The 23,051-nt window shown below is 42.9% G+C and overlaps 1 protein-coding gene across 1 annotated transcript in view; it reads left to right on the top strand.

The window, feature by feature from the left end:
- The window catches only part of ncam1a (neural cell adhesion molecule 1a), a gene marked incomplete at both ends in the record, with an annotated part of 537,183 nt that overhangs the window by 507,484 nt on the left and 6,648 nt on the right, over nucleotides 1–23,051 (top strand). Inside the window, 2 exons of the mRNA XM_080748824.1 lie at nucleotides 13,247–13,457; nucleotides 15,537–15,653. Coding sequence (XP_080604950.1) covers nucleotides 13,247–13,457; nucleotides 15,537–15,653 — 328 coding nt within the window. The remainder of the gene's footprint in view (nucleotides 1–13,246; nucleotides 13,458–15,536; nucleotides 15,654–23,051) is intronic.

Here is a 23,051-nt window from a genome sequence, read left to right as displayed (position 1 = left end):
GTCGCGTACAGCGTGGCGTCTCTCATGTTGTCCCTGCTGACTGTGTTCTGGCTCTCATAACCTGGCTCCTTGTGCTCGATAAGAAGAGAAGGGTGCCTGGATTTACAGTAGCCGAGGCCTGACCCCTTTGAAAAATCCACGGGCCAGCCAGAGAAAACCCCCTTTCTTTTCTAATGCCTTCTTGACTCTTGTGCAGCCACACACAAGAAAAGAAATACAAAAAATTAATGAAAAAAAAAAATAAATATATAAAAAAAATACGAGGAAGCCAAGACATCAGTTTCATTCTATAAAAAAACGTAATTTTTTACACCGTCGTGCGGCGGTGCCGCTCGCCGAAAAGAACGGGTCTGCGAGGTGACGGCGCATCGCGGCGTAACGGCGTAACGCTGCGATGCGCCGTCACCTTGTAGGTGGGTTCTTTTCGGCGAGCGACACGGCCGTACTACGGAGTATGAATTAGGCTTATAACAGGGTGCTCAGTACTTGCTTCATTCTGAATTCTCGGACGTTGCTTCTTTTTTCTCTCCCCGTTTTGTTTTCATCTGTTTTCATGTTTTAGTATATGAACGGATTCAAAGGAGGCGACGTTTTTATCAGTGTTACACAAACGATATTTGAACGCTATATGTTGCGGAGAAGGCATTTCATTTGAGATATGTAACACATTTTGCAATGCTCTAATGTGAGGTATACAGACAGACGGGGGTTTGTTGTCTGATGTATTATTGTCTGCAATGGCTAACTTCAACTTTTGTTTCAATTACAAATACCAATTATGAAATAATAACGCATAACATGCTATAAGCCTGAAGATTGCGTGACAACTGATATATGGGTGAATACGCCATAGCGTTGTCATGAAACTCGTCAGGCATTTTGAATGACGTATTAACCACCCAGAAGAATCCTGAGTGTTAATGTAACGCCGACGGTATCAATTAAGGGTCATATCGATAACATTTTTTATGTAAACAAATAATAATACATCCACAGAGCTTTTAAAAAGCTGTGGAATAAAAGTATTGTTTCCCACCCATTTCAATTTCAACTAGAGAAAAAGTGGCGGAAGAATAATAATGAGAAAGTACAATATCAATGAGTGGCCTTTGCCACTTCGTGGCTTGGCCACTAATTATCTTTTCGGGCCCAAAAGTATCGTTTTGTTTATTTTCCCCCCTGTAAGCTGACATACGGCCGCCATTGTTATAATGTGGTCGGGTATTGAGGTACTTTGTTGTCCTATGGCGAGGCTCGGAGGCAGCCATCGTGTCACAGTGTTACAAACTGCATGGCTGCTGTCTTAGAGATGTGGAAAAGGGGGAAATAGCTGACCTTCTGCAACAGAGGTGCTGTAAGTGGGACATTTATTTCTGTGGCTGAACACTGTTTACTGCACCCATAACACTCTGGATTTAACTGCAGCAGGCAGTGGTGGTACTCGCATCATGTTGTACTTAAGTAAGAGTACCCAAACCACAATGTAGGAATACTAAGGGGGCAGACCTCCATTCAGAAACACCCCCACTTAGAAATATCCCCATTCAGAAATACCCCCACTGAGGTTGAGGTTAGGGTTTAGGTTAGGTTTAGGTGACACCTCCATTTAGAATAATGGAAGTCAAAATTCTGAATGGCAATGTTTCTGAATGGAGATGTGTAATAATGTTATAAAATACAAATATGGTATTTAAAATGTAGGCCACTTCAGTAAAAGTACAGAAGTATTCAACATTAAAATATACTGAAAGTAAAAGTACTCTCTATGCAGAATCTCCCGTTTCACAAGCTTCCAAATGTATCAAAAGTGCTTTGAAAATAGCAGATCTACAAGCTCACAACACGTCGCAGAGCGACGCGTTGTGAGCTTGTTGATCGGCTATTTTCAAATAGCAAAAGTGTACCTGGGACTGAAGTGGTTAATGTATGTGTTGATATGATTATCCAAATCTACAACGTAACTAGTAACTCAAGTTTTCAAATAATCGCAGTGGAGTAAAAAGTATGATATTTGCCTCTGAAATGTGGAGTGGAGTAGAAAGAAAAGTATTGAACATTGGAAATACTCCAGTAAAGTATAAAATACCTCAGAATTGTACTTAAGTACAGTACTTGGGTAAAGTCCCACCACTGTGTGCAGGGTTGAAGTACCGTTGTTTCTTGTTGAGATTGGCACATTTCTCACTCACGTCACTTTGTCTGCTGACCTCACTCAGCAACAAAATAAACAGAAAATTAAAGATAAAATCAAACAATTCACAGGAGGCAAGCAGTGATCACCCCATGATGTGCACTGCAATGTAGTTTCAAATGCACAACATTGCAGGCGCTTTTTTGAGAGTGAAAAATAAGAAGACGCGTGTGACATGTGTGTTCTGGGCAGTAATATGTGCCAAGCTCAATAGGCAACAACGGTATAACGTGGTCGTAGAGAGACGAGAGTGCCTACTGTAATGCTCAGTTTTTTGGACACAAGCTTGAATTCAGTAGTTCTGCTGTACAACAGTGGTTCTCAACCTGTGGGTCGGGACCCCCAGGGGGGGGGGGTCCCCAGATTATTTTTGGGGGGTCCCCAGATGATTAACTTAATGTGAAACATTGTTTTCTCACTCAACAGTAAACAAACCAACATAAAGTTGAAGTGTATAGAGGGTATCTACACATTTCTAAAGTGACAATTTGAGGACTTTTTAATACATCTAAGATGACGAATTAAACATTGGCCAAATTGTCAAATATTAGAGGCTGAAATTGTGAAAATAGCAGATCTACATGCGAGCATTTTCACAATAGAACCGTGTTAATCAAAATGTAATGCCTCAACTGTTAGTGCTCGTAAAGGTGCGGGGGTCCCCACTCCCCAGTTTAAATATAGGGTCGTGGCCTGAAAAGGTTGAGAACCACCACTGCTGTACAACACCATGGAAGGCATCACTGTATCTGTCCTGTGAGTCCATTTTGATTTCGAGAGTATTACTTTTTTTTTTCTTCAAAAAACATCTCTATTCTTTCCACACTTCCTCCCCCTCGCTGTCATAAAGCTAATTATCAAAGGAAGTATAGTTATCTGTGACTGCCTTGTCTGTTTGAAAAGCCGGATTTATGCTTTGTCGCGCGTCGGTGCCACAAGCCATGAATTAGGGGTGCTGTACTGAACCGAACAGCCCATACCGAATGAGCCGAATTTCTTTATTTTTTTTGGGTGTGGCCACATAAAAACATAAACTCTTTCTGTACACTTTTTTGGAAAAAATCTTCCTCTGAGTATAATCATAATAACTGATTATCATATCTTAGGGGGGACACAAATGATTGCACCCCATCTTTAAAATTAACTGAACATTTTGGATTGTTTCTTTTTTCTTTTTCAATTTTTACTGTACCAAAACCGTACCGAAACCGTGAGCCAAAAACCGAGATACGAACCGAACCGTGGGCGGACTGAACCGTGGCACCCCTACCATGAATAGTAGACACGTTGTACTGAGCTTGTAGATCTGCTATTCTTTTGGCACGGGACACCGTTGTTTCTCAAAGCATAAATTAGGCATAAGGGAGACGATTGTTAAGAAGAAAAAAAATACATTATAATAATAAAACAAATCATGTTTTGTGAGAAAGTGTACATAATCTTTTCAAAACTTTATTCCGAAGATTCTAGATATAAGCAGTTATTTCAATGGTTTATGATCTCTTTTTACCTGATAGCAGAATGTTGCTAAGAGTTAATGCTACTGTTGTTAAACACTAAAAAGAAAAAGAAAAAAAAGAGTCGCTCATTTTCATTTAATGTGAAATTATTTTATTCCTTGACACATTTTTGTAAGTATACATATATGTGTATTTCCATGATGTAACCATTGTAGTCTATAAACAAAATAGTGTTTTTGTTTGTTTGTTTGTTTGTTTTTCTTGATGAAAAAAATTGCTTTCAAAGCTTTAGCAACTTAACATTCTAGAATGTGTGTGACCGTGCTATTCTATCGACTCCCAGTGGCTGAAAATGTTGAGTTGGTTTTAGCCCTGTTATTTTGTCTGGAGCTTTAACAAAAAAATGTTTTTGTTTTTTTTAATGCATTATTCGCCCACACATGGACTGTAAAACCCCAGGTGTGGACAATTTGGAAGCCTGGCTACACTGATTAAAAAAAAACAACAACACAAAAATCCCAAGCGGAAAAGAGATGTAAATGCCATTCGTTTAAAATTTCAGAATAGCATTTTGTGTGATGAGTCATCTTGACATTTTTTTGCTGACCCCGTTTTTAAATTGACTTGGATGGTAATAAAGTGAGTGCGCCTGGAGTTTGAGCTCCTGGGTCCGCATGTGCCAATCCCATTGTTTGCTTCGTCCTTTTGTATCGGGGTTACAGGCGTTTGGTTTTCCACTGCATGCTACCGGCTCACCTCCACTTGACTCTACCCACTTTTATTTGGTTTTTCTTTGGGCAAAAGTACATCTGGTACTTTATTTCTATCGCCTTTGTCGGAGGTTACAGGTGACGTAAAGGTGGCGTAAGAACACTGCGTTCTATTGATATAAAGCTTCATTTTTGCTCCGTCACGCGATGGTGTCGTACGTGCGCTGAGAACGGACAAAAATAGCAGACCTTCAAGCTCACAACGCGTCACAGACGTCACAGGGACTTGTTGTGAGCTTGTAGTGTACTGTAGGTCGGCTATTCTCGGTGCTAGACACTTGTCGCCGCGAGTCCTGTCCAACTGTGCTAAACCTTGACCAGACCTTTCTGGCCAGAGAAACTGTCTAGTCATTGGACTGAGGACCACTTCATTCATTTCACTTCAATTTAGTACTCCTGCTTAAACCTAGTTTTCTTACATATAGGAGGTCAGGCATCCCTGAGTTATTGCTAAACATTTTGTGATTCCTAATGAAAGTCGATAGCCATTGTGTAAGAGAACAACTTTGCGTTTTGTCTTCAGTGAATCTTCGGGGGCAAAAGGCTCATGTGGCTGCTGACTGCAGACCTTCTGTTGCCTCCCTTACAAACTATAATATCGTCACTGTCGGGTAGAAACCTCGTATCTCCAAGTTTCAAATGTGTATGTTTTTTCGTAAAGCAAAACCCTGCTTTCATCATACAAGACTGTCACGCAAAACTAGTGAAAATAGCAGGATATTTTCACTAGTTTAAATCATTTGTACAATAATAAATACAAACCGAACGGTTTTGGACATACAAGGTTTCCACCCAACAACACTGATACCCTCTCTCTCCTCTTAAAGGCCAGGCAGGCGTTTAATGCTTACAGAATGTTTTCAGTTGCAACACATGTACTGTACCTGCATGATGACTTTGCAAAGACCTTAATCGATACAGGTTAGGGGGCGGCGAGGATGGATCAATTAAAGACACAGACCCAGTTTACACAATGCATCACTGTGACTTCCCCACAGAATTTCAATCATCTATCTCAGTGCTTCTAAAAAAAAAAAAAAGAATGATATGTGTTTGGCCGCGGACCCCCATACATGATTTGTGTTGTTGCGACCGTCAGGGAGCAGTTACTATACAAACCTGCAGCAGTTGTCTATCACACTTCTCTGTCACACTTAATTGTCACACTAGTTTTCAGTCAAGCTAACAGCACCCTCTAGTGGCCAACAGTGGACTCTCTGTCCACTGGTGCTGTTCAGAATTAGTCCCAAAAACTGTAAAAAGTAATGGCATAGAGGGATAAATAAAATAATGAATCTGGCAGTAAATGAGTTGACAGCTGCCGAATCTTAAAAGTCAGTTGTTTCCACGTGACCTGACAGTCGCTTCTCGCCCTTTAAAATGTTTCAAAAAAGATTGTCAAATATTTTCAAATAGCCGATGCATATATTTGGGGGTTTTCTGGGGTCTCCCTGGGACCCCCTCAAGGGCCCCCATGGAGGTCCCCGGACCCCACTTTGAGAACCACTGATGTACCGGCCCGGTCGGCGCGGGGTTATTTGAGTACGACTGTATATATGAGCGAGGAAAGCATCAACAATACAGCATGATCCTGGCACCGGTCCAAAAGCCTCCATTATACGGTAATATGCCAATACTATTGTGCTAGCATATCATGCACTGTCTGGCACTATGAATCATCTTCCAATTCTGTTCTGTCACTGCGGTAAATCTGACAATTTAATCAATTAGATTCAAATTGAATGTATCAAAAGGCCTTACTGATAAGTTCTATCTCGGCCGTGTGTCGGTCGGGGATTCATTGACGGGTTGCCTGCGCCACTTAAAGTATTTAGACCTAGAATTATATTTATGCTGTTGAAAAGATATACAAGCTCACAGTGCGGCACCGAGTGCCACGCTGCGAGCTTGTAGATCTGCTATTTTTTTTTTATCTTGATTTTCAGTCTTTGAATATATATTTTTAAAAGTGAGCATTTGTAACTCAAATATTTGCTTCTGGGTGGTCCCTGGAACAACATGTTTTGAGATGGGGGTCCGCGGCCAAATGTAATTTTGGGGGTCCTTGACATGAAAAGGTTTGAGAACCACTGATTTAGAAGAAGGATTTAGGAAGACATTTATAGAATCAGAGTCAAAATTATTCAAAGCCTTGCACAAATGTTCACGATTTAAAAAAAATAGCAGATCTACAAGCTTGCAGCTGCTATTTTTTAATAGTTAAAGCATTAAATAATGATTAAAGTGGTTCAAGTGGTTACACAGATTTTCGTTCCCGGACTAAACAGGTTAATGTATGCTGTTTGTTATCAGGGCGGCTGTGGGTAAATGTGCAGCAAATACCTTGACAAGCCGGTAAAAGAACCATTCAATACTCTGTGCTGCTGACACACACAGGTCCGTGTTCCCCCCTCCTGCGTTTTCCCAGAGTGCTCAGCGAGACAGGGCCCTTCAGCATTAAAAACCCAGCAAATGATTTATCGCACCTGTTAAAATGCAAATGAAGCGATAGGCGAGAGAGAGAGAGAAGAGAGAGAGAGAGAGGGGGGGAAAAAAAACAAGTGTTGCCTGCTACACCTCTCTACTTCCTCCCAACAGGTATACAGTGATGGTGGTGTGCTCCTGCTATTTCTAGACACACGGGCCCTTAGTTTGATTAAGAGTTGCCCCCGGAACTGGTAAACTCAGCGGTCTAGGAATATGTAAATAGGAAATCTTGAAAGACGCATTTCCTTTTTTGGGGGGAATGTAGACTTGTCTGATATGATTGATGTTTATGCTTGATAGTATCACAATTTAACAATTAAATGATTTCACAATCTCAAACCTGGATTGCCAACGCTGGCATGTTCAGTAACAAAAGGCTCTGTGCCGTTTCTCACTGAACAGAGCGACATTAAAGGAAAAATATGCAAGCTTGTGTGTACACAAAAACATCCCCCCCCCCCCCCCCCCTCTCCCCTCTATGACAGACATCAAACAGGTAGTTGTCTTTCATGCTTTCATTGATTAGAGAGATCACTAACGAGGACTTGACACTTTTATGGCCCAATCAATTACCTTAGTGCACAACCCCTTTGAGCTCCCCCTGACAAAAACGTCCCTCCACTGTTTCTGTTGACATTTAATGTCAACATAAAGAGTGGAACAGAACAGAAATACAGCCAGGGGATGTGTCTTTCTGCAAGGAAACACCCCAGTACAACAATATTATTACTGATGAAGGGAAATGACTGCTAAAATGTATATACATATAAATAGTCTTAAAGTTACATATAATTCCTTTAATTATGGAGAAAGAACCAGCGTTGTGACGTTGAACTGGAGTAGAGGGCGATGCAGAAAGTTGGTTTTAATTTCACGCAAATAGTATATTTTCCAAAAAGAATGACAAATCCACTGCGTGGTTTTCTGTTCTCTCCTGCCAGGGAAATAATATCAGTGCTCTTACACAGAATGTGAGCAGTGTTGGCCCCTCAGGCACGGCATCTTAGTCAGCAAAGTTATGAAAAAGAAAGCTTTGGTTTGAGAAACAGGCCCAGTGTTCTGAAGGATGTTTTGAGCGTTTCTTTTTTTTCTCTTTTTTTCTTTTTTGGCTCTTGAGCACTTGCAATTTTAGTTATACTATTAATATTTAACATTAACGATCTTAAAGCCGGATAGGAGACTTTGTGAAAATATCTGATCTACGAGCTCGGAGCGTGTTGCAGCCAACACAATGGCCACAATCAATGTTGTGAGCTTGTAAATCAGCAATCTTTGGTTCCATGACTCTTAAAAGTACTGATTTAATTTCAATCGTCTCCCCCCCCCCCACACACACACACTACACCTATTAGTTCAAAACGGTTCTTAAATGAGTTTATTTAATTATTATTTGTTACATATTTAAAATATATTTAAAAAAAATTACCCCCCCCCCCCTCCCCCAATGTCAAGTAAAACGCTAAGCTAGCCCTGTCACAATTATTACATAATCGTCTAATCGCAATTATTTGACATCATTGCAATTATTTTGTCATAATTGTCATAATTGTTTAAAAATGTTCATATATCTTCAAAAAAGTTCAAAAATAGTGGAAATAGCAGATCTGCAAATCTTGCAGATCGGCTATTTCCATTATCAATGTTCTTTTTAAAGTATAAAGTTGTCAAATATGTCAGTCATTTCTTGGTACTGTATATTTAGCTTATGTCTCTATATCATATCTGCCATGTGCAACTTCAAAGCCTAAAAGCCAAACAGAAGAGAAATCAACAACAAAAGCACAATGTTATCCTTAATCGCAATAATTTGTGTGGCAATTAATTGTTGCATAAAATGTCATAATGACAGCTCTACTCTAAGCTGTATACAGTATATGTTGTGTTTGTCTGAAGATAACTAACAATATCTTATAAATAACAACTCTGATCCAGTAATGACGTGAACTGCAACCAGTAAAAACTAAACGTGACTGTTGTGCAATATTAATTTGATGCAACGCATGGTTATTAAATGTGTGATTTGTTGCCATGCCTGATGATTGGTTGGTTATTAACCATGTGACTTGATGCAATGTATGGTTAATCATGGTTTGATTTTTATTTAATTTTTTGCAATGTGTGGTTATTAATTCTGTTTTTTTTTTTTGTTTTTTTTTGGCCAAGCGTGGTTATTTATTGTGTTTTTTGATGCACTGTGCGACCATTAATTGTGTGCTTTGATGCAAATATGTGTTTATTAATGGTGTGGTGGGTGTGATTCTGATACCTCTAATGATGTGTTGTGTTTGCTTTGTATTAACATGGTCTGGGCCCACACTCAGCCACCGTGCTGGGTCAATACTGTACTTATTTGTGCTTGATTCATTGCAGAACATAACTTATGGTTCCTGGTAAGTAGCTCGTGTTTTTGTCCAACTTTCAAAGTGAAAATCCAGTCTGAAACAGAATTTGTGTATGATGACGACATTATTAGAACGTCTAGACAGTTCAATAATGCCGCCGGCTTGAGTTACAATATGCCATAATTCTGGGACGTCACCAAGAGACAAGGTGCTATTTCACTGACAAGGAACTGGAGACTCACACGTTCTAGACATTCCTCGCATAATTCATTCACCGTGTTCGTTGCTGTCGGCTGTTGGGCTGTCGAAACCTGTTATCTCTCTTATTTTTACTTTTTGTGCTTGTTTTTTTTTTTTTTTGCAAATTAACGTCCTTCTTGATACTAAGGCGTCACGCAAAAGCATCAAAAGTAGCAGATCCACAAGCTCGCAGTGGTGTAAAAAGTACTTACATTCTTTAATAAAAGTATCAATACTGCAATGTAGATGTACTCTGTTACAAGTAGAAGTCCGGTATTCAACATTTACTTGAGTAAAAGTACAAAAGTATTGGTATTAAAATGTACTAAAAGTACCAAAAGCAAAAGTACTTATTGTGCAGAATGTCCCATTTCAAGTTATCTAATGTATAAAAATCTTTTGAAAATAGCACATCTACAGATCTACTTATAGATCGGCTATTTTCAAATGGCAAAAATGTATATACGGCTGAAGTGGTTAATGTATGTTTTGTAATAATAATCAAAATCTACATAGTAACTAAGAGGCGACACGGTTTGAGCTTGTAGATCTGCTACTTTAGCGTTTTTTCAATTTGAATTCTGGAGAGTAACAGTTTTGGACATACAAGGTTTCCACCCGACGTCATTTCATAGAAGTGCTGACAGTTACAAAGCTGATTATGCACTGTCACATCCCCTGTAATACAACGAGTGTCTAGAAGACCGGTCTCACGTTCACGTTTGGTGTTGACACTGATATGTCTTGGCACTTGATAATGATGACGCTGACAACATCACGGAAGCCTGATTTATACTTGGCCGCGTGCCGAAAATAGCAGATCTCCAAGCTGTGAGCATGTAGGTGCTGCTATTTTCGACGTGCGACCAACTAATGCATGCCAAACTGAGCGGATTTGTTAACAACGTTGGCTGCGAATTGTTCATGTTCACAAATATAGACTGAGCTGCTGAATGACCTCAGAACGTGTGAATTCTTGTTTTGGAGTGGATTTTCCCCCCATAAAACACCACAGTACTGCATTTGCAGCTGATGTGATTTGCTGCTGAAATGCTTGGATGGACATGATTCTGTCGCAATCCCATGGCTGGTATTTTTCATCCAGTTCTTGTGCAAACGTATTGTCCTTGCAGTACAAGCCACAGTTACAACGAGGCCCAATGTAGTCCCAAATTGCAGGCTTATTGTGTTTTTTTATTTATTTCTTTGTTTTGTTTTTTTACTAAAGTCCTTAGGCTCCGTCTTCTTGCCTGCATTCTGAATGTGCATTGACTTGTGTGAAATGTTTGACCGAAAATAACACGCATTTGCATTCTGTCCCGTGAAATGAAATGATGACCATTTGATGGCTACATGACTCATGATAGTTCATAGTTTAGATACAGTATATGTGCGATAACTAACTGACCATTCAATTCTTGACAGCTTTTTAACAACACATTTTAACCATAAAACATCATAAGAGAAAAGCCGGTGTGGCCGGCTTATTGCAAACCCCAAGTCCTAAAGAGGGACGAAAGGCAGTGAAACTTTGGTAACACTTTTTGTGAGATGTTCATAAGGGAAAAGGGCTGTTTTTATTATTATTATCTAAGTGTTAGCTTTAGACGTGGTGGTGCAGATTCCCTCGATTCTAGTCTTTGGTATGAACATATAACTAGTACGCTACTAAACTGTAAACCAGTGTTTCTCAAACTTTCAAATGTCAAGGTCTCCCATTAACTCTGACAGTATACAAATGGAACCAAATGGACCCGTTATTTGTATGCTGTCAGAGTTACAGACTAGTATGGGTCCATTTAGACCCCCATAAAGGAACCCACAGAGTCCCTGGAATCCACTTTGAGAACCACTGCTGTGAACTATGGTAAATTATCAAAATTCGAAAAAACCACAAGCCTCTGCTTCAACAACAGCAGAAGGACACCGGTCATTCCAAAGTTAAAGACGCACTTTAGGATGATATACGAGGATGGGAGTCTGCAAGATTTCTACCAGCTGTGGTTTCACGAAAGGCTCATGACATGATTTGTCGCAGATCGTAATAATAATAATATCGTGCAAAACAGCAGTGCAACCTTCATTACAGACGTTAGAGATCTCTGTGTCACCTGAATACGAAATGTGTTTGTCTGTTGCATGTCGCTGCATAATGTTTTCCTCGAAAAGCCATTTTAGAAACACTTCAGGAACATTCAGCGAGTTATGAACGTCAAGTCCTTGACAGCGATTGCTTTCTCTGTTAACAGTTAACCACTTACAGCCTGTGCTTCATTGCACTATGGTGTCACACAGTGAAAATAACGAATAAACACGGCACTGATCTGCGATTTTCACAGTTTTCGGAGGGGGGGGGGGATGAAAATCTTTTAACACATTTTTTCCTGTATAATACCATGCCTAATAGGGAAGCCAGGGTGAAAGTGGTTAAGTGTTTACAGTCAAGACATGCCATGAGCCTGCCCTGTATATATGTTACATGTAACCTCCCCTCCCTTTACGAAGAAAGTGTTACCAATAACCATTATGTTCTCCTACAGTTGATTGTTGTGCATGATCCTCCACCTCGTTACTGTGCCTAATATAGTTCCCCAGATGACTGATTCATGCAAGATTTGACTGCATATTATTGATCTAGATGTGTCTTGTCTTGTTAGTTCATTCGTGCAACTAATGCATTTGTGTGCAAGGTGCGTATAGGAACTAAGGCCTCAAGTGTGTGTGTGACGTTGGAGTTGTCAAGACATTAACTATAAGCCACTGTTGGTATAAATTAACAGCTGAAATAAGCATTATCCTAGGTGATTCCGCTCCATTATAGCATGTATGCCACGAATTCATTTGAAATTCCCTTTGAACGCCGCAAAACACACTTGAGCCTGTGCTGGTATGAAAACCGAGGTAGCATAATAATAACAAGCTTGAATCAGCATCCTGTAGGCCAGGGGCCAATTCTGATATCTTCACAAATTGGTACCACCCAAGGTGACCGTACGTTTTTTTACATTTTTGACTTCGTACATGTCTCTAGTTTACATTTTGGTAATGATACCCTTTCTGAGACCCAGCTTAATTGATGTTATCAGCCGCTAGAGTTGGTGTCCCATTAACTTTACATTACAGGGGGAAAAAAGCAAAAATAGCCCCCACAAAAGTGTGAAAAGTGATGACTCATCACTTTTCATCACTGGGTCCGTTTGTAGCCCAAGGAATGTTTTTCGTGCAAAACAAATGCAATGGATTCAGAATCATGAAAACCCCCTAGTTTGACCCCTCATATGCTACTTAAAGCAGATTAATTTTAGCTTTTTTTCTCCTGTAATGTAAAGTTAATGGGACACCGACTCTAACTGATAACATCAATTAAGCTGGGTCTCAGAAGGGGTTATCATTAACAAAATGTAAACTAGAGACATGTACGAAGTCAAAAATGTAAAAAACGTACGGTCACCTTGGGCGGTACCAATTTGTGAAGATATCAGAATTGGCCCCTGGCCTACTGTGTCCGTGTCTCGCCCCTCTTCCTAACTCCCTCTTTGACGTCTTTCTTTCTTTTTTCTTTCTCATCATCCGTCTATTCTTCCCTCTCTCCGTGCTCCCATGTCCGATCCTCCTATCTCCTTTTCTCCTGTTTGCTTTTGCATACTACTCCCCCCCCTCCCCCTCCCTTTGTTCTTCTTCTTCTTCTTCTGCCTTCGTCGCCTCTTTTTCCTCCTCGCTTCTCTCTCTCTCCTCTGTCCTGGTTGGTCTGCACAGACGCGGCGAGCGGCGGCTCGGGCCTGAGCACGGGCGCCATCGTGGGCATCCTCATCGTGGTGTTCCTGCTGCTGCTGGTGGGCGTGGACGTCACCTGCTACTTCCTCAACAAGTGCGGCCTCCTCATGTGCATCGCCGTCAACTTCTGCGGCAAGGCGGGCCCCGGCGGCAAGGGCGGCAAGGACGTGGAGGAGGGCAAGGCGGCTTTCACGTGAGTCTGTTTTAGCGTTTTAAGTTAGCGTATAGCAGGGTTCCCCAATTAGTTTTCCCCAAGGGCCGAATTATGTCTAGGGTACCAAGCCGACGGCCACAACATTGCAGGGGGCGGCGGTGGCGTTCCCGCTACTCCAGCGACAGTTCGTTGTCGGGTGAAAATCTTGTATGTCCAATACCGTTCGTTTTGTATTTATCATTTTAAAAATGATTTAAACTAGTGAAAACAGACAATCTATAAGCACACAACGCCTCGCACTGCGAGGCGGTGTGTGCTTGTAGATCTGCTGTTTTCACTACTTTTGTGAGACGGCCTTGAATGATGAAGCAGGGCTTTACTTTGCGAAACAACGTACAAATTTGGAGATACGAGGTTTCCACCTGACAACGACGATATACTAGTGTTGCTGCTCTTATACCACCATTATTTCTGGGGTTGGTGGGGGCCTGACAGTAGCCCCCCGCGGGCCGCAAATGGCCCGCGGGCCGCCTATTGAGGAACCCTGGCGTATAGGAAGGCTTCGGTGTGGCCACTGACGGTTTGCGAAAGGAGTGCTCACGTTTTACTTAGTAAAAGTAAGTAACAATGCTGTGATGTAGTAATGCAGAATCATTATGCAGTAGTACAGTATGTTCCATTTCACAAGCTTTCAAATGTATAAAAAGAATATGCCATATATAATATGCCTCTGAGATGTAGTGCAGTAGAAGTTAAAGTACTGAAAATGGGAAATACTCAAGTAAATAATACCTCAAAATTGTACTTAAGCACAGTACTTCGCTTTTCTCTGTGTAAAGTTACAGCATTGAATAAACAGCAAATACATTATTAATAATAATGTTTTTTTTCCTATTCTGAGAACTGTGATATAGGGATATTCATAGCAGATATACAAGCTCGCGTGTATCTTGTGCGTGAGGGATGCATCATTTAGGCTGCATTCACACAGGCACGTTTTATTGCGATTAAAACGAATCCTCTAACGTATTGTCGGAAAATACATAACGTTTGGGCATGTGTGAAGACACATCCGTATTCTTTTTCGAATCAAAGAAACGAATGCAAATCCACAAAAAAACGGTGGTTTCGATTCGCTACAGCAAACGCTTCACTGTTGGTGTGAATCCATCCGTCTCAAGAGCGGCGAGAGAGACGTTGACGTTGTCCTCTTCGTAGATATTCATATCTTGCTAAAGTAGGCCTATTTGCTGTCTGGTTTATTGCTGGTAGATTTTGCGAGTCCCTCCCGCCGCCGCATGGTTTTATTTTTTGATCGCCCGTTTACGACCGTCGACCGCAGATAAATATTTGCGGGGGTCCTGCGGTTACATTGTGAGTTGAACTTGAAGAATTATTAAACACAGGGAGATGGAGGAGGCATTATGCAGCTTGGATACATGTCCCGTGGACAGACGTGGACTGAGCGAGTCCTTGTTTCGGATGACAATGTGTGTGAGCGCAAACGTATCAATTAAATATGCAAGAATGTGGCAACTTCACCCCTCCCATTCGCACAACTAAACCGAATTATATTATGAGAATGTGGCCTTAATCAAAGAGGGAGCATGTTTATGATGACTCTGCTCAGGCTACTCCCATAGCTCTAAAGACTTAAAGAGGCGGTGCCATAGTTTTGTACTTTTTCTAGTTTTCATGTGTCTAGGAGGTTGACAGTACTTCATTAGACCCCCTGGTGTGGTTGTTATGAGCAATTATGTATTGCCTTTCTATTTGGGTTTTAGCTGTAGGCTGCCACCTTGTGGGGTCAAACGTACCGTTCCAAAAACACAGATACTTATTACATCACAGAATCAACCCCTCCCCTAATTACCATTCACCCAACATACGTGGGTGTGGCTTCAGCTGGGTCACCACCCACCATGACAACCACGCATACCAATGAACTGCTGGGTGTGGCCACATAAAAACATAATTTTAACTCTTTCTGTACACTTTTTTGGAAGAAATCTTCCTCCTAGTATAATCATAATAGTAGATAATCATGTTTTATAGGGGGGAAAAATCATGGCACCCGCACTTTAAAGCTGCGTATGTTGTGTTGTCTTCTCCCAGCAGTAAGGATGAGTCCAAGGAGCCCATCGTGGAGGTGAGGACAGAGGAGGAACACAGCCCCAGCCAGGAGGGAGGCGCCCCCACCGAGCCCAACGAGACCACTCCACTGACAGAGCCAGAGTAAGTACACCAGCAGCAGACCGCCTCTACCCAAACTACAGCTACTCTAGTCTGGACCCCATCTCTGCAGTGCATGAATGATGTGCAGTATTGGTATGTAAAGTGTACGCACAACCCGTGGAATAGCCCCGCGGTGTTTTATGTTTTAGCCCCGCGAATCCTTACCGATCTTTTAGTGCCGTGTCCCAAATGCTTAATATGCTGGCGTTAAGAGTGACGGTTTGGAAATGGAATTCTGACAAGGGTGGCCAGGAAAAACGGAAACAGAACTTTGAGGCGGTCTCCAAAGATATTGAAAAGGGAACGTGACCGTAATCAAGACATGCTGAAGCCTCGACTCGTAAGATAATAAGACACGCCACTTACACAATTCTCCTCATGATTATAAAATGTTACGTTTTACTTTATACTAAGCTCTTTTATTTAAGTTTTTTCACTGCTCATGGATTACTTCAGCTTGCACGATCGCACAACCACTAAAGGCCTCTCTTTTTGCACCGAGGTTGATTCGTTGTCGCACTCCACCAACTGACTGAAACGTGTATTTTAAAGTCACTAACACATAAAACCTTAACACCTACCTGTAACGTAATGTTTTAGTTTTTCCTTGTTGAAATAATTTTTGCATGTACTTCACTCCCAACAAAACCTTTATTGGTTCTTCTTAACATTTATTGTTTTTCGGTTCTGTAGGTTGTTGTCACTTTGTCACTGACTGCACACCAGCACTCACTCTGTGTTTATGCCTTGGGCTTCACTCCCCTACCTTCTGCCTCCCCCTCTATTTCTCTCTGTCCGTCCCTTTCTTTTCCTCCCTCACTGTCCCTATGCTTTCCCTGGCCTCTCTCCTCTGTGTCTCTCTCTCTCTCTCTCTCTCTCCGTCCCCCCTCCCCTCCCCTCCCCTCACCTAACAGGCCCGCGGGTCCAGACACCTCCTCGGCGGTGCTGAACCTGCTGCCCTCCACGGCCACTAACTCGGTCTCTGAGAGCTTTAGCACGGCGCAGAGCAGCCCCGCTAGCGAGAGCACGGCCCTGACGGCCAGCGCTGCCTCGCCCACCCTACACGCTCCTCCCCAGGCAGAGGCCGAGACCACCCAGTCCCCCCAAACCTGCCCCCTGCCCCCCGGCGCGCCTAAATCCCTGCCCCCTCCGGCCGCCCAGCCCGCAGTGGGGGCCCTGGTCGACCTGAGCGAGACCCCTAAAGCCGCCCCAGTCCCCTTGTCCCATGCCGCCTCTGACCCCGCCTCCCCCCCGAGCCAGCCCGAGCCGATCACGAGCCCCGCCGGCAGCCATCCGAGTAAGGACTTACAAATAGACGAGCCGGCCCAGGACGCTGTTGTCGCTCCCCCGGGCAAAGACCACGCCACCACAGCAGCTCAAGACGAGTATGAACCACTCTATATCGCTCGCCACTCAAAAACTGTGTGTTCCATTCTGGCGGCATTCCAATCGCCACCGCCGTTGCATACCACTTTGGAAGGATATGCCATGAATAGGCTCTGCATAGAGCAGCCATTTTGAGGAGAAATATGTAGTCCTCTTTAGTCCCTTCGTAGGAGTTACCAATGATACTAATGAAGCCTCTGTTCCGTTCTGGTCAAAAAGAAGTCAGGGTGCTGATAGTGTGCATGTTGGCTCATTGGAAACACCAATGGGTCTCAAAGTGTGGTCCAGGGACCCTCGTGGTTCCTTGAAAGGGGTTATAAATATCCCCTCAAGGGCAGTGGTCTAAAGTAACTAAGTACATCGCAACGCGTTGTGAGCTTGTAAATCTGCTATACAGACGACAACGGCATTTTGTTGCGTCTCCGTCTGAACGCTGGATTAAATAAAAGAACGCAACAACATTTTGTCGTTGCCGTCTAAACGTGGCCTCAGAGTTATGGGGGTCCTTGAAATTAAAAGGTTTGAGGAACCACCGTGCTACACAAAATGGAACAGAGCCGTCATTGGTATCATTGGTAACACCTGTGAAGGAAGTACAGTAAGGTGTACACTGCTGCTGTGCACAGAGCCTATATGGAGTATGCTACGCTAAGTGAGTGTGCTAGCGTGAACATTGGGATGTCACTGGTTTGTGTGCTTTTGTCTTTGGAACCTCCACCTCCACTTCACCACCCGCTACAGTCTCTCCCTCTTAAGGCCACGTTGAGTCGGGGGAGGACACCCACCCTCCTCCTAAACCTGGTCTCCATCTTTCCATTACGCCACTCTCTCTTTCTGTTTCACTAATGTCAGCCGCTTTCAGCATTGGAATCTCTTTCACCGCTGCTTAAGTCACATAATGGAACTGCGTCGTCACGTCATGGCTTTTTGGATGAAAGTGTGATATTATATTACATATCGTCGCTGTCGAGTGGAATAGCATTGTATGTCCAAAGCGTTAGATGTCAGGAAATGTAAAACAAAGAACCTGTGCTCCAGTATAGCCAATGAGGTTATTATTATTTAGTCACAACCTTGGTAAAACATTTAAAAAACACACAGACAGGACCACTTTCACTATCATTTCCAAAATGGGAGCGAAAATAACAAGCTATACATTACATGAGATGTGTTGTGTGTGAGCTTGTAGATCAGCATTTTCTGCTACTTTTGCGTGACACTCGTGTACGATGAAGTAGGGCACAGCATCACATAAAAGTTTCCAAAAGTGGGAGATCCACAAGCTCGAAACATGCTAAGCGACAGGTTTTGAGCTTGTAGATCTGCTACTTTTGCTGTTTTTGAATTTGAATCCTGAAAAGTAACCGGTTTTGGACATATTCCAGCCGACGGAGACGATAGTTATTGATGAGTAGGTGAAGAATGCGTACCCACTAATATTAATTGAGGACTGCTTTTAATATCACAATTTAACGGGGCCTTGAAAGTTTAAGTTGACAGCACTTTAAGCATGGCATTATGTCATTAAGGTTTTGGCACGAAATACTATAAAAGATAATTATCGGGTCCGTCGTTAATTAGAAATCCTGCAAACGCTGGTGGCTTTCTCCAGATTTCAAGGGGCTCTTTCATGTCAACAGTAGGGAAGCAATTACAGCCAGACTGTGCACTGTACGTATAAAGTTATTGTTTGGATTCCTGCCCGGAGAACCATTCCAGATTCGGGCCTGGTCTCCACTTGCCCTAAGCACGCACAGCACACCCAGGTGCATTGCAGTTTGCCTGATGATCTCTTTCTCTTTGCCTCATCTCTCCCACTTCTCTCAGTGGTGGATAGTAACTGTCATTCACTCAAGTACTGTAATTGACTAATTTTACCATTTTGAGGTACTTTCTTTCCTTCTTCTCCACTACACCTTATAGCAGGGGTGTTCAACTAGATTAGGCAGGGGGCCACAATTGTGAAATCGATTGAAGTCGGGGGCCACAAGACTGTGACAACAGAAATGAACATAATGTTCAGGGTTAACCACTTGACTGTTTGTTGTTCGCTATATGTCCGATAAGACACAACAATGGACATGTACTATGGTAACTTATAAGAGCCTGCTTCACTTCATGCATTTTGATTTTTTCTGTGCCAGTCCTGAGCACAGGCTTATATTTTGATATTAAGACAAGAGGAAGTAGATAGAGTATTTCAGTATGTTCTATATGGGTCATTGGCATGGAAACATCTTTGCGGGAAGAGTATTTGAGGCAGGCTGGCAAGGTGAAGTGTTTACAGGTTTTTGCTTTTTGAGCACCTGAGAGCACAAGATGTGTTTGAAGTTAATGAGGATGGAGAAGATGAAAGCCAGGTGAATTGTTTCTTTGGGGCAAATGGACAATATCCACTCAAGGTCCAGAAATGGTTTCAAATGGATGAATGAACTGCACTTAGAACTCATCTGGTGAGCTCTTGTATGTTGCCAAGCTACCTAGCACAATGGTGAAGCACAATGTATTTTTACATTGGAATATGGAATGTTCTCCAGGGGCCACAAGAAAGCTCTGCTGGGGCCGCATTTGGCCCGCGGGCTGCCAGTTCACTGCCTTAGAGGCAATTATTGTCTCCACCAGCCGAAGGCATGGGGCGACTATGTTTTGCACCCTGTCAGTCTGTGCGTCCGTCCGTCCGTCCATCCGTGCGTGTGTCCGTCGTCCTTCTGTCTGTTACCAGCAAATCTCCGACACTGTTGGCACGGTCTCTGCCAAACCGTGCACACTCCCTGGATGCCAATTCAGAACCTCTGGCCCACATTTTTCACTTGGCCCTAGCTCCACCTTCAGGCCCATTTGTGCAAAACACATTGTGGCACAGTAGTACTCCTACAGATTTTGTCCATAGTGGGAGAAATATGTGAAAAAGGTGTTCACTTCCGGCAGAAAGCGTGACAATTTGCACCTAGAGGTATTTTTGTGCGCTGAATTCAAAAATTGACGGACCCAAGCACTTTTCCCATGGGATCTGGTCGTAAAATGAGAATTAAAGATGGCTCTAATTCTCTTACTATACAGGGAAAAAGACCCCCCCAAAAAATATTCTTTAAGTAGCATGTGAGGGGTCTAACTAGGGATTTTTCATGATTCTGAATCCATTGTAGGGTCCATTTTTAGCCCAATGACTGTTTTTTTGTGCAAAATAAATGCTTGCAATGGATTTAGAATCATGAAAAAAACGAATATTCGACTTCGGTGAACAACGTCGAATAGTGACTTTGATATTCGAATATTCTAATATTTGGTGAATGCCCTACTGTGATATCACCTGTGATGTCACAGTGATGTGTCAGGGGAACCACAGTGTCAGGCGGTACCCGTATGCGGACAAGCTGTGCTGGTTCTGACAGATGCAGCGCGCCGTGAGGTCTGCTACTTCAGAACGCGCGACACCGCCGTTGCGGCGAAGTATGAACGGGGTCTTATAAGTGGGCGCTGGGTGTCAGACAGTCATCACCTTGATGAAACCAGGCCTGTCACCAGGGACATTCGTCTTCATACGGCTGACAGTATCGAGCCTTCCTCCTGATCGCCGCAGTGATTTTTCTTCAGTGGCCCCAGACTGCAATCTCCTGTCAAGCCGTCCCGCGGGTTTATTAGATTTCTGAGCAGCGTTCCCCTCTCGGGGGTGGGGGACCCAGGATGGAACAGTATCCCTTATCCCAGGCCAATTGCTGCTGTACCACTGAATATTGACACCATCACAGGCCTCGCATCATCCAGTGATCATAGTACATGACCAATGACACTGCGGTGCCTCTATCTACACACCACTCTTAAGTTATTGACGTTAGTCTCAAAGTTCTCTATTTTTCTCAATAGAGATACTTATAGAGCATAGCAGTTTACTGGTGCCGCTAAAACAACATCCATTCATTTTTCCCATCAAAAATATTTACATCAATTATTTTCAGCCTAGAATCAATCCATCCAAGATCCTGGTGAATCATAACCATAAAACCTTTGATTCTGTGAAGAAAATAAGAAAAGATAAATGGGCATAAACGGGTGAAACAGTGCCCAATTTTCATCACTAATACGGCCGCCTGTACTGCTGCCTGCGTCTCCGCCATGGTGACATCCGCATGCTGAAACAATGCCCATATTTGGAGATGACTGACATCACTGATACGTCTGGGCTCTCCAACATTACTTCTCAGACTCCTACTTTCATTCCCTCATATACTGTGCACACCCTCGTGCAAGGTCCCAGTATATAATAACAAGTAAGACGCCTTAAGGGCGACAAGCGACCGCAGGGCGCAGGGAAACAACAGACTTAAAAAAAAATAGTCAGTGTAAATCTGGCATTGTACACACATACATACACTGAGACTATAGGGCTGTCTTTGATTCTGGATGTAGCAAGTGGAAGTATATGCACCCATGGGCAGGGGTCGCAGCTGAGTGCAATGAGTGTGGAGCAGCGCAAACGAGACAGATTGTGTGTGTGTGTGTGTGTGTGTGTGTGTGTGTGTGTGTGTGTGTGTGTGTGCGTGCGTGTGTGTGTGTGTGTGTGTGTGTGTGTGTGTGTGTGTGTGTGCGTGCGTGTGTGTGTGTGTGTGTGTGTGTGTGTGTGTGTGTGTGTGTGTGTGCCATTACAGGCAAGTATTAGAGGCAAGCGTAACAGCATTACAGGCAAGAGTAACAGCGTGACAAAATTGCTGCAGGTTTTCACACTAACTGCTCCCTGCGGTCGCAATAAATGATATGATACTACTATAAATACCCTTTGTTTGATCAAAGGTTTTATGGTCCTGGATGGCTTGATTCTAGGGTTAAAATAATTTATATAAATATATTTTTCTAAATCTCTATGGGGCCTACTGCTATGCCCTATAGTGACACTTATATACTTTTTCTTTATACACCCCCAAACGAGGTCATCCAATGAAGTCCAGCCTAGAGATAAATGGAACAACATTGCCTTGTGCACGGTGACACTGGGGTTACAGTATACTGGGTTGCGCGAGCCGAAAATAGCTGATCTACAAGGTCACGAAGCGTCTGCGGCGCAACGCGCCGTGAGCTTGCAGATCGGGGCTATTTTTAGGGCGCACGACGACACAACACGTTATCAGTCAGGCCAGGGAGGTGAGGAGATGTCAAGCGTCACGTCACAGACAGTGCCACATCGCGTTGACACATGTCAGCGGAGGAAGGGACAGCTGTGCCCCCTCGGAGCTCGACGCCTCGAGTTGGAAATGGTACAGTTTCCTCCTTATTTTAGCTCAGTCATCATTGCACTGAAACTTTGGCCACTTTGGCTCGAGGAGAGAGAGGACTGTAGCTGCTCCTGTTTTTTTGTTTAGGCCTTGAATTATTTAACGATTGAAAAATAGCAGATATACAAGCTCGCAGCGCGGCACCGAGAGCTTGTAGATCTGCTATTTTTTGAAAAATCATGCAAATGTGTGTGAATCTTTGAATATATATTATTTTAAAGCGAACATTTGTAACTCAAATATTTGCTTCCGGGACGTCCCTGATACATAATATTTCAAGATGGGGGGTCAGCGGCCAAATACATATAACTCTAGGGGGTCCTTGACATGAAAAAGTACGAGGACTACTGAGATAGAAACATGCGTTTTTTTTAAAAAAAACCTTAGAAGGATTTAGAAAGACTTGCACAAATGTTTGCACACAATTTTTCAAAAATAGCAGATCTACGAGCTCGCAGCGCGGCACTCGGTGCCGCGCTGTGAGCTTGTATATCGGCTATTTTTTCTAATAGTTAAAGCATAAAATAATTCTAGGTCTAAATGGCTTAAAGGAACCCTGAGGAAGAGGGGCTGGATGATGAGTCCTCTCCTCTCTCTCAGTGCTGCTGAGTGCTGAGAGCTGGGCTAGCTGTAGCGCTGCGGGGGCGTAGGGAGGGTTGGCTGCTGCTGGACCCATCCCAAGGGTGCAGCACCAGTACAGTATGGTAGGGAACTGTTCACTTGGCGTGGGCAGTTAGTTGTCCAC

This window comes from Nannobrachium achirus (assembly GCF_963921795.1).
Source record: "Nannobrachium achirus genome assembly, chromosome: 19".
Classification (NCBI taxonomy): Eukaryota; Metazoa; Chordata; class Actinopteri; order Myctophiformes; family Myctophidae; genus Nannobrachium; species Nannobrachium achirus.
Note: the sequence above shows the minus strand (reverse complement) of the source record. Positions and strands in the feature narration are given on the sequence as shown.